The following is a 12,325-nucleotide window of genomic DNA, read 5'->3' on the forward strand; positions in this document are numbered from 1 at the left end:
GATTCTGTTATGTCTCACATTTACTTTTATCTCATGTGTCTTTTATTGCATCTGTCTCTTTGTCTTTGTATGCATACTTGTGCTTTTCACCATGATTGTGAAGCACTTTGGCTCAACTCCTGTTTATTCTAGCGTGCAGTGTGAATAAATGTGACCTACAGAGTCAGCTGCAGGTCCAACACTTATTTACATAAGTGTGAATATCAGACATTAAACTGTGATTGTATCAGGGGCTGACGGTGCTAACTTTACTATGCATGCTGATTTAAATGTGGCCGTGAACAGGAGACGCCCTTCCATCAAGCTGTGTTATTCTGCTGGAGACAGACAAACTCCAGAAGCTGTCAAAATAAAGGTTCATAATGGTCAGATGTAGTAAGTATTACAGTGGTTTGGCTGTGCAGAAATGTGGAGACACGTGGGATGAAGTTAATCAACGTGTTTCTACGTGTAGAAATAATAATAGTTTTATTTGCAAAGTCATTTTCACTCATTCTGCTGCTCACATATACAAAGTCTATTATTTTGAGTAACCGCAGCTTCCTGTCACCATGTCTAACTTGATGAATGCCTGACCGACTCTTGTGTGGAGTCGTCGTCAGGAGACAGAGGGACTGAGACACATCCACAGAAGAACAAGACAGAAGTCCACCGAATAAAGAGGATTGTATTTCTGTGATTCTGGGACTGATCAGTTGTGTTTTTCCACTGAACACAGGTGGGTTCATGCTCTGGCTCTTTTCTTCTAATACTTTACCTTCAACTTGAATTTACTTTCTACTTTCTAGCTGCTCTACACTTCATTGTGGTCAAACAAACAAAAAAGACTTGTACAATATGTTTTGGTTCTCTCTATTTGAATTTATGTTTTTATTGTGGTGTTATAAGTTGAAATTAATTTTAGGGACTCTCTTTTCTTTGTAAACTACATGTATGGTTGTTTCATGGTTACATGATAGAGCTGATGTTCAATTAAATGTAGTTTATTTATTTATTGTTGATACAGGGCTGGGCCCTCACCTCTTCTCTTCCACAGCAGAATGGACCTGCTGCCTGATCTGTGGAGGCAGGAATACTGGCTCCCTCCAGGTGTGACCTGGGAGGACATGGATAAACTGGCGGACTCCGATCGACCCAGACCCCTGGACCTTCTCTTAGGTCTGCCACTAGCCCTGGGCTTTGTGGCCCTACGCTACCTGTTCGAGAGGTAGTGACACACCTGATGTCTGTTCTGTGCAGGTCTGGGAGATGTTGTAGATGTTGCAGGAAGGGCCACGTACAAACACAGACTATCTGAGCTTTGTAATCACACGTGAAGAAGCCAGTATTATTTTGTTGAGGGCAACAAATCATCCAGTATCGGTGCTGTGGATGTTGTATTTGTAAGAGGATCTGATCAGTGGGGCAGTGAACAGGTGTTATGGCAGAGCAGGCATTGTTATCTTCAGGAAAAGAAATCCTTTGGGGACTAGAGAGCCTGACAGAGAGAAAGAAAGAGAGGGAGGGAAGTGGTGAGAACTAAACTGAGGATTTTCAGTGAATATTTTAAATTATAGCTATAGAACAAGTCCTGCTCATATGGAAGAGTTTATTCAATGTTATAAGTCTGAATTTAGAATTTAGTCTAAAGTAATAGATTTAGTCTAAAGTGGAAGTCTTTAGAGCATAACAAGCCTCACACAAACACACACACACACACACACACACACACACACACACACACACACACACACACACACACAAAGAGTCAATAGAATCAAATCAAATAGAATCAAATCTAGTAAAACTATCGTAACCTTCTTACTTTGAGCTAGGTTATTGTGGTGTTTTCTGTGATCTTGTGTTTCTGTCAAACTTTTTTTGTTTTGTTTAATCTTGATTCTATAATTGTTTTTGTTATTTTAGTTTTACCCAAGGTTTCCATGGGACAGTAATGTATCTACATGTGGGATATCTTAACTTTTACATTATATATTACATTACTATATTATAGTAATATTAGATGTGAAAGTGCTTGAAGTGTTTGTATTATATTTACATTACTTTCTCATTATGCTCATTACACACCAGGACTCAAACACACCAAATGAATACACACCGATGGGTTCTAACTGTTTACCTGTGGCTTAAAATTGTTTATACAGTAAGTGAGTGTTACCATGGCGGCTTGTGTTATATGATCATTTGTGTGAGCTCCTCTTTGTTCTCCTCGCCCCAAGGTTTGTTGCCCCACCCATGGGCAGATGTTTGGGGGTGAAGAATAGATTGCAGGTGACTGCGGCCCCCTCCCCGAGGCTGGAGTCGTTTTACACCCAGTGGAGCAGAAAGCCGACGCAGGTTAGTCTGTACCTCATACACACACTCAAACATGCTCAGGTTCTTTTAGGGGATATTTAGGATACTATGCTGGTGAAGATCTTTTATCAAAAGATCTATTATAATGTAGTGGGCTGCTGAAAGATCAGTGGTTGCCATTCATTTTGTTTTAAAAAGGCAGCACCTAGTTTTGGCCCCCTGTCACATATCAGATGTCTGTGAATTTCACCATAGAGACATTTCACCCAGTGAATTGTAGAACTATTTGAGGAGGACTCACTAATAACAAGGAATCAGTAGCTCAGCATCACCAAAGGCCATGTTTAGAAAGGGCACTGCACTAGTTATACAGGGTACAATTTTTTGTTTAAAAAAATCTAACAGATTTATATGAAAGAATCTTGTTTTTCTTCCCTCCTCCCGCATCAATCATCTCTCAAACCCCTAGAATGAACTTGTAACCTTTCTGAGGGTCTACAGCTACAACTGTAAAATGCTGCTTTCACTCTCGTGCATCATGTGACTTGGTTGTGGATGATGAAGTTGAGATGATTTTGATGGAAAGAATCTCTCTCCCTTCGTTCTTTTTGTTTCAGAGTGAAATCATTAGTTTGATGAAGCTCTGCAGCAAAACCCAGAGACAGATTGAGACCTGGTTCCGCCGTCGCAGGAACCAAGACCGGCCGAGTCAAACAAAGAAGTTTGGTGAAGCTGCGTAAGTGCCGTCTCTCCACAAATCATTGCATTCTGTAGTTCACAGATCAGTTCCCTCAAGAACACCCACTGCAAAACCCAGACAGAGAAAGTAGATCCTTAAGAACCCAGTGAAGTTTGAAAGTTGGTGGAAGATTAGACACTGTGTGGGTTCATTAGTAGACTTGTGTCAGACCAGGGGGGATGCAGTGCAGGAAGAGGGTAGGAAAGCGCAGAACCTAATCTTTCGTAGCAACAGAAATCCTCAATAAATCAAAAGGTGCTCTCAGGCAAAACAGGGGAGTAGCACAGGGAAATACATGAAACAGTTGCAGAGAACATGGCAAGAGGCAACAAGACACATGAACATGACCAGGGCATTCAACAAAGACAAACAAACAAATACATGGGGGGGCACAAAGACTTAAATACACACTGAACTGATGACTAACTCGAGACAGGTGGCACAGGACAAACAGGTGAGCCTGACGGCGGCAGGAAGTCTGGGAGGGAAAACACACCAGGAGCAGGGACTACAAAATAAAACAGGAAACAGAGGAACACTGAGATGAACACGGGGTGAAGCACAGGGTGGAACACAGAGCTGAACACAGAGATGAACACAGCGAGGGACAAAGAGAGTGATACACAGAGTGGGACACAAGCGAGGGACACAGAGGGGACATAGAGCAAACTTAAAACGTAAATTCAAAATGTAACAAAAACACAGTTTAAACTTCAACTGAAAACACTCTTTATAAAAGAGGACAAAAATACAATAACCATGACAGCTTGTTTCCATTGTTGAAGTGTTTTTCATTCCAGTGTTGAGAGTTTCTGATCTAATGTGTTATTTTGCAGCTGGAGATTCTTCTTCTACCTTATTTCCTTCACGGCTGCGTTCGCCAGCTTGATTGATGTGAGTAAAAAAAAGTGTAACAGCGATAACATAGAACCACAACATTGTTATTTCTGCTTAAAATTCATTCATTAAGTGAATTATAGCTGATAAGTATAATTCAAACATTAACGTTATATCCGTCGTTCACACTGGTAAAGGTTACTGTTGAATTTGAATTCCTCCATGTCTTTCCTCCACAGAAACCCTGGTTGTGGGACCTCAGGGAATGTTGGAGACAGTATCCATTACAGGTGAATATGTTACTTACGTCACGTCACAGAGTTTGTCCTGTTGTCCTGTTGGAATAATTTTTTCGTAATGTTCTTTATTTCTCAGCAGGAAAGTGAACAGGTCTAAATGTATTCATGTTCAGGCCCAACAATGAGGAAAGCCTTGTCATATATATGCAGAACTGTGTTCTCTACATGTATATAATCCCTGTCTGACTGAAATCTGACTCGAGGAAACATATCAAGTTGATTGTTGAGAAGAAATGAAAGCAGAGTATGTTGAACTCTATGTGAATATGAGGAAACAATCTGTTTCCTCTTCTACCTGTGTGACTTGATTATTGCGTCCTCCACAGCCCATGGAGAGAGCTCATTACTGGTACTACATGATGGAGCTGGGGTTTTATGGCTCTCTGCTGCTCCGGATCTCTGTTGACGTCAAGAGGAAGGTGAGGACCTCTTTGGTATTTTGTCAATTATTGACTAGTGGTTAAAGAGTGACCATAAGAAGAAATTCAAATGACTGTTGACAAATGAAGGTCATGTTGAGCCTGTTCAGAACTGGTATTAACATCCGTCTCAGGGATCTGATCACAAGTGGACAGCTCTGGTCACAGGTGTAAACACTCTCTGATCGCTCAGCCCACATGAGGAGGTGGTCTGGGACGCATGTGGTCACATTCTTTTAGTTCATCCATTCATTTTCCTTTCCTCTTATGAGTGCATTGCGGGGGGAGCTGGAGCCAATTCCAGCTGACAACGGGCGGGAGGAGGGCGTATCTCAGACCTACAGTCAATTTAGAGTCTTGACCTAACACCAGCCTGCATGGCTTTGGACTGTGGGAGGGAGCTGGAGTAACCACTGTACCACAGTGCCACCATACACTTTCTTTTAGTGTGAGTGCCAATGCATCCTGGGCCACATGAAGGATCTACTACTCAGCGTACGTCCTCTGACCTGCTACAGTTTCACAATGAACCAGAACTAATTTTACACTTCGTGATGTTTCTCACACGTTGTTTTATTTGCGACCACAATATCAACACTGACCGCCACTTACTGATTTGTTTTTACAAATGATGGATTTGCTCAGCCCCTCCCGGCTCACCTCTGAACCTCGCAAACAGACAAACACTCTGACAATATACACGTCTGTCTGAAAACATCATTTGATCATCATGAACAGAAATGACGTTTGTGTGTATTTGCATACCAGAGCTTTGATTATGGTCACGAGAGTCAAATTCTGATGCCAGGTATGAAATGACAAACCTATGGCTGTCCACTTATTATGGGATCTCTGAGGACAGATGTTAACAGCAGATGTGACAGAGCCTTTGTGTTGCTGATTTATTTCTACGTTTAATTTGCCAGGATTTTAAAGAACAGGTGATGCACCATTTGGCCACCATCTTCCTGCTCATCTTCTCCTACTGTGCCAACTACATCCGCATCGGCACGTTGGTCATAATGCTTCATGACCTCTCTGACATCCTGCTGGAGGTAACTCACATACCGCCTCAATGTAAACTGTGGCTGGACCCTATAGGTGGGAGTCCTGTGAGGCTCTAGAGCCGCAGCTCATCAGTCACAGGGGACGTCACAAGTATAATTAGTCTCTTCAGAGCACGTCACCATGGATTCATCCCCTCGTTGGCCACCCCTCTGCCTCCATGCAGCCTCACCAGAGTGAGAAGAGCTGACTGTGCACTCAGAGATTCACACTGTGCTCCAGGCTCTTCTTAGAATCTGAGTATCAGGTCTGAGATCTGTGTTGTCTCCTGCAGGGAAGTGAACTTACTTTAGCAGGATGGTCCTGTGACCTGAGTCCTGATCGCTACAAGCATTTCAGGTGACCTTTGTTTACCTGCACAAAACAAAAAACAGTACAAACATGGGTCAGATATATTTTAACTACAATGTACATATGAAAGGAATCAACACAGAGACTAAATGTACTTATAGCCTTGTTCAATATTAAGTTTAACCACACATGCTCCTGTTTATTTCCCCCTTATTAATTATTAATGTTCCTGTTTATCCATTATCTGAATCCCCTGTCATCACTTAAGTGAGCAGGTCACCTCACATGGTTTGCATTGTTTATTTTACGAAGTCTATCATCTATATGTTTGCAGTCCGCTAAGATGTTCAACTACGGCACTGGCTGGAGGAGAACGTGTGACACTCTGTTTGTTGTGTTTGCTGTGGTCTTCCTTGTGACTCGACTGGTGATTTTCCCCAGCAAGTAAGTTTTTCTCTCCCAAGGTGTTTTTTATTTTTGGATTTTAGGAGGCCAGACCTGGTGCTAACATCCATCCTGAGTAATTGAACACATGGTCAGCGCTGAGTTCAGGTCTGAACGCATCCAATTCTATCATTATGAAACAGCTACAGTTTGGTTTTAATACTTTTTTGTCTGTTTTTCTAGTGGGTAAAATACCCAACCCCTCTCTCTCTTCCTCTCTCTCTTCCTCTCTCTCTCGCCTGCTCATACTGACACACACCAACACTCACACTCAAACATTTGTAAACTCAGACTGGGTAAAAACGGCATCATGTGGTCTTAGTGAACACAAATCATGTGTATGTTTATCGGCATATAGTCAGAAACACTTTTTCCAGTTGACTGTGATTATTCGATCGCTCTCAGACTCATCCACACCACCCTGGTGCTGTCCATGGAGACCTTCGAGCCCTTTGTCGGCTACTACTTTTTCAACATCCTGCTGATGGTGCTGCAGGCTCTGCACATCTTCTGGGCTGGATTGATCTTACGCATGGTCTACAAGTTCCTGAAAGGCAAGGTGAGAATCAGAGACTCCATTTCTGTAAAAGATTTACACTGGATCCTCAGCTTTGTTGTGCACATTAAACCTTGTATCTGCTTGTGCCCTCAGCTGGACAAAGATGAACGCAGTGATGATGAGAGTGAGGTCGAGGAAGAAGAGGAGGAGGATAAGGGAGGAGAGGACACTGCTGATCAAGGGGGAGATTATTGCTGGGAGAGAAGTAAAGACGCCCTGAACTCGAAGCTGTCCATGCTCACCAACAGTTGTGTCCTGAATAACTTGACCAACCACAGAGCATCTGCAGTCGACAGGATGCGCAAAGCTCAGTAGGGACTTGACATGTTTTACTTTTCGCACTGTTCTTTCCATCTCAAGGTTAAAACAACCTTGTGGTTTATATATCGAATGACATAACATGAATATGAGTCATCACACTGGACAGCACAAGTCTGACACACTGATGGGACTGTGTTTCACTTTTAATTAAGAGCGTCATTAGATGTGGACATGGGTGAGAGTTTAACTGTTCATCTTTGTAAAAGTGCTGACAAAGCAGAGGACGGGTTTGATTCAGCAGCGACTGGCTGATGGGCCCCGGCTGTTTCTGCTGCACCGCTCCTGATAGGACTCAAGCCCACGATCCCACTGGGGCTGCAGCTGCTGCTGCTGCTGGGACGACTCTGTGCACAGGTCAGTGTTCAGTGGTGGCAACACTGACAACATGATCCTTTTAAAGAAGCTGTTCAGTGCTGACGGATGACGTTAACTGACAATGCAGAATGTTTTACACGATTTTTCATTTAGCAAAGTTCAGGAAACAAAAAAAAGTGTTTGCAACGAAAAAAATGAAATAGAAAAAGGTAACTAGCAGCTTAGACAGCAAATTTTATTTGATCTAAAAATAAACAGTAGACATTTAAATGCTGAAATGTCTTAAATGACCAATGTAGGAATCAGGCTGCTACTCTTTCTGTACTGACCAAGGTTTTGATCCTCCTCTCAGAGTTTTTATGTTTGTTTTGGTTGGTTTTGTTTTTTACTTATACCCCTGATGGTATCATGAGACAGCACTGGACTACTGGTTATTAGATACATCCTCATCCTTCTTTTTACTACTTCAATTACTTTGACTTTTTGTCTTTTTGTCTTTTTGTTTTTCTTTTTTTGTCTTTTTTGTTTAAAAAAAAGTTTAAAAAAAGTGAAAATAAAATATAAAAAAAAATGCTGACAATTTTGTTTGTTTAGATCATTTAAAACAATAAAACAGTTTTAATATGTGATTTAGTGTAGTTTTCTGTTTTATTCACCAGGTTTGGGACCATTCACAACTAGAAACTAAAGTTACCCTTTATAATTACAACATTTTATTAAGATCTCCTTATGAAGAATTATGTTTCTATGAAACTCAACATTCCTCATAATGTAAATGTGCCTCCAGCGGGTGTAGTCAGTGTCGCTCCTGTACCACAGTGCCATCTGGTGGTTGTTACATCCACATTCAGGGTGCTGTTCTTCTAACTCGTATTATTTGAATAACATCATATTCTTTGAGAGTTGATGAGACAGAGGTGAATCCTCAAGGCCAGTTACATTAATATTATAAATTCGATTTTTTTAAATAAAGAAAATAAATAATTGACGATGTTTTCCAATTCAAACACGTGACCATTTTTATCATCCAACCATTTACACGAGGAGACTCGTCATGATGAGATTTGAGGACTTGATTTTCTGGCTTTTGACAGTGAGTTAAAACCTCATATATTATTTTTATTCATCATAATCTTTACTCACTCTTCTTTAAAAGTGCTTTACCTCGGTTAACAAGTTGTGTATGCACGTAAATGGTACACAGTGTTAATGTGCCCGTGTCAAACCACACGTTTTAGTGGGTAATGTTTTTAATCGTTGACTTTGTAGTATTTTGTGATAACAACTGTTTTAAGTGTCACGTAAAGTCTGGATCGTGTTCACTTCATCTGAACAGTCTTTGTTGACATATAAACAGAAATACCTTATGTTGATCATCGCTAACTTGTATTGTTTCTCTTTGAATTAAACTCAGGTTGTGTTTACATTGTAGCCTTTATAACACTTGTTATGAGTCGTCACTGCCACAAGGGAGCGCTACTACACTGGCGATCCACGTGATTGCCGGCAAAACCCATTTGTAAAAACCATAGACTGTATATAAAGATAAATAAAGTAAAAACACTACATCACGCACCGTGTGTGTCCTCGCGAAGATCGTCCAGTGACTCGTGTGTGCATGCAGACAACACGCTTCCATCACACATCTGTAAAACAGATGTTCGCTCAGTTTCGACCAAACTGCTCAGCTGATCGTGGGGCTGTGTGTCCACTGTGACACTGGACCCGTGACGACACCGGAAGAAAAAACGACGCTGCTTTCAATCGCGGTAATGAACCTGACAGATAAAATGAGTCATGGATGAAAAACGCGCTCCGTCCCTGGGTGGGCTCGAACCACCAACCTTTCGGTTAACAGCCGAACGCGCTAACCGATTGCGCCACAGAGACGGTTGTAAGCACGTAGAAAGGCCCAATGCTTTTAAACGGTTCACAGATCAGGGTGTGACGTCGTGATTATTGCCAGCCTGTGTGATAGTTTGTCTACATTCGAATCAACAGGTTCGAGGTTCGAGTTCAGATTCATGATCCGGCCCGTGCAAGGTGCTGCTTCTCAGCCATTAACTGAGAGGAGGTTTCCGGTTCGAGTCCTCCCAATGATAGCAGCCGATTTTTATCATTATTCCTTTTCACATGATTACAGTGCTGACTCATTGTGAATGGAGCAATGTTCACTTCTTATTTGAACACACTGGTTCTTCAGCGGCGGGAGATCGACAACATGTCAGCACCTGTTATCACCTCCTCCATCTTTATGCAGATTGTATCACTGGAGCAGATGCAAAAATAACAAATCACATCATCAGGTTCCAATGTACATTTTATAACCTGTGGAACAATCATTTGTGTTGTTGGATGTAGGGAAATGCACAATAATGTCAGTTAAAATTGACTCATAAGCAATAATATCAACGTTTGTAGAACATTCGAACCCTTATTAGTTTATTTGTGTTATGATTCTTTTTGTTGATGTTATTTGTCATTTGAAAATCCCTGCTGATAACAGTGAAATGTGGCAAATCAGATTTCATAAGCAGTTAGATAAGAAGTGAAACAATGCAGATTCTAAAACCATTACACTTGAGGTAGAGCCCAGTGACACCATCGAGTTAAAATCAAGGACAAAGACGATAATCTGCAGTGTGACGAACAGATGTGGGAAAATACAAATAGCTGCTGTGACACTTAACATGTTATGTAATAATCAGAACCATATGCTCTAAGAGCACAAATCCCAGTGTAACTTCATCACTTCTTTATACAGACCAGTTTTATCTTTAGATCAGATTTATCTAACTATCTTATAGCCTCTTAAATAAATATCAGTCCCAATTTAACTCTAGTGTCTCATCCTCCTGTAAAACATAATGTGATGGGATCTGTTTTGTAAATCCCTAAAACATTGTGAGTCTGTTATTCAAAAATGTGGACAAATAAAATGTAGAAAATCAAAAGGACTTTAGTGACTTTTATTCTCTATTTTTCCATATTTCAAGAAAATGCCAAAATACTCTCAGAATGTTTTATTAAGATCCATGTCAATCTTATTTTTTTAGAGAGTATATAATCTGTTATCATATATATATATATATAAATTCGAATCAACAGGTTCGAGGTTCGAGTTCAGATTCATGATCCGGCCCGTGCAAGGTGCTGCTTCTCAGCCATTAACTGAGAGGAGGTTTCCTCTCAGTTAATGGCAGTTAATATATATATATATATATATATATATATATATATAGTAGTGTAGGGTCTATTGATATCAGTAGTATTTAAACTATACATTGACCTCTAAGGAAACCCCATTACAGAAGGACTATGAGTAACACCATTTATTATAGGCCTGACATTTGATAGGCAGCTATAAATGTAAAATTATTTTCTATACCTGACACAATCACCAGTTAACAACTGGGACTGTTTTGTTTGGAGGTATATGTTTCATCTTTGCTGGAAAACAGCTGGAGGACGGACGCACCCTGTGGGACTACAGCTTGCTGGCCTGAGACAACTGGCTCAAAAGTACAACTGCGAGAAGATGGCCTGCACAATGGTGTTTTATTAGTGTGACAAACTCAGTCTCAGAGAGGAAGATGTAACTGCAAGCTGGTTTCTGTGGCAACAAAATATTTCAAATACAAAATCTCCTCCCACCAATGAGAGGGAGACTTTCTTCTTTTCATTTTTATTTTCATGTTAATAGACTAAAACAAGTGATGCTCATTAAGGAGATGTATATCTTGCTTTAATGTTCACCATAGAGTTTATATGAAGAGGGACTGCTCCCCAATAGTGAAGTTAAAGTGTCTCCATCGCCGTATTAATTGTGTATTTAATTGTTTTTTTAAATAGTTTATTAGTTCTTTGATGCTATAAATGCTATGTAAGACGCGGTTAATCGAGGGAATATATTGATGGGCCTTGATACCGCGGATCCATCCGCCAATCCCTTCTGCACATACTCAGATGTTTAATTTGAATCTAATTTGAATCTAATCAGAGGCTCATTGAGGCTCTCACTAAACCATTATTCTATTTAAAATGTCATCTCATGACTTAGAGATGGCTATGTGGCTCTGAAAAGCCTGAACAAAGTGTTTAATAGTAGTTGTGTTTTCATGAAAGAGAAGACCTTGTAGATTGAGATTCATCTGTTATGACAAGATGGTTCTGTGCTACTGTGATCTACCAGCGTTCTCCTCTCAAGTCAGGGGCAGCGCTCACTGGCATCCACGCGCTGTCATCTGCTGCAAAAGAAATTTCAAAAGTAAATTTCAAAGATAGAATTGCCTACAGAATTGCCTGCAGTTTGTGCAACTGCATCAAATCCTATTAAATTAGACCAGTGACATTTTCTGCATGCTCATGTGTAGTTGCAGGCAAATGGGACATCTAATTCAAACCATCGATTATATTGAGCTGCACGTTGTGATGTAGGCCTCCTGTTGTATATTGACAATCTGCTTTTCAAAGAGGATTCAGTTTGAAGAATCAATGCTTCATTGCATTTTAAGTGCAGGAATGACCTATCTACACCCACATTTATCATGCTGTGTCCGCAGGGATCGAACCGACAACCTACCAATCACAATCTGACCGTACAATGCAAATATTATAAACAAAGCAAACGCAACAATTGTGCTCACATTTCTACCAAAGAATGTATGTCTCCAGCACTGAATAGCTGTTTCTACAATGCTCCTAGAAAATAAAGGTTAATATACATCAATGTCATTTACTT

General features: G+C 40.6%; 1 protein-coding gene, 1 long non-coding RNA gene and 1 other non-coding gene across 5 annotated transcripts; 1 reads left to right on the forward strand and 2 right to left on the reverse strand.

Annotated features, from left to right (window-relative positions):
* The first annotated feature begins 559 nt into the window (after positions 1-559).
* Positions 560-8,213, forward strand: LOC109641126 (ceramide synthase 2-like). 3 transcript variants are annotated; one of them, XM_020105479.2, is made up of 11 exons: positions 560-718; positions 1,037-1,207; positions 2,220-2,337; positions 2,913-3,031; positions 3,871-3,928; positions 4,111-4,161; positions 4,497-4,589; positions 5,516-5,644; positions 6,280-6,389; positions 6,795-6,948; positions 7,042-8,213. In XM_020105479.2, exons 2-11 carry the CDS (start codon positions 1,041-1,043, stop codon positions 7,261-7,263), a joined length of 1,221 nt encoding a protein of 406 aa, XP_019961038.2. In that variant the 5' UTR covers positions 560-718; positions 1,037-1,040; the 3' UTR covers positions 7,264-8,213. The 3 variants fall into 3 exon arrangements, with proteins under 3 accessions (XP_019961038.2, XP_019961030.2, XP_019961046.2); XM_020105471.2 differs by having other exon boundaries at positions 561-718; positions 1,007-1,207; XM_020105487.2 differs by having other exon boundaries at positions 562-718; positions 1,040-1,207.
* LOC138405160 (uncharacterized) lies at positions 3,740-9,336 on the reverse strand. Its single transcript, XR_011238841.1, has 2 exons — positions 9,161-9,336; positions 3,740-6,008 (listed from the first exon to the last, which is right to left on the reverse strand). It is a non-coding gene; the product is annotated as an uncharacterized lncRNA (long non-coding RNA).
* Positions 9,337-9,400: 64 nt separating this feature from the next.
* On the reverse strand, positions 9,401-9,474 carry trnan-guu (transfer RNA asparagine (anticodon GUU)). Its single transcript has one exon. It is a non-coding gene; the product is annotated as a tRNA-Asn (tRNA).
* Between the last annotated feature and the right edge of the window lie 2,851 nt (positions 9,475-12,325).

This window comes from Paralichthys olivaceus, chromosome 16 (assembly GCF_024713975.1).
Source record: "Paralichthys olivaceus isolate ysfri-2021 chromosome 16, ASM2471397v2, whole genome shotgun sequence".
Classification (NCBI taxonomy): Eukaryota; Metazoa; Chordata; class Actinopteri; order Pleuronectiformes; family Paralichthyidae; genus Paralichthys; species Paralichthys olivaceus.

Coding starts and splice junctions, on each gene's coding strand:
- LOC109641126 (XM_020105479.2), top strand. CDS start 1,041: ATGGACCTGCTGCCTGATCTGTGGAGGCAGGAATACTGGCTCCCTCCA. Junction 3,929..4,110: donor CGTTCGCCAGCTTGATTGAT/GTGAGTAAAAAA, acceptor TTTCCTCCACAG/AAACCCTGGTTGTGGGACCT. Junction 4,590..5,515: donor CTGTTGACGTCAAGAGGAAG/GTGAGGACCTCT, acceptor TTAATTTGCCAG/GATTTTAAAGAACAGGTGAT.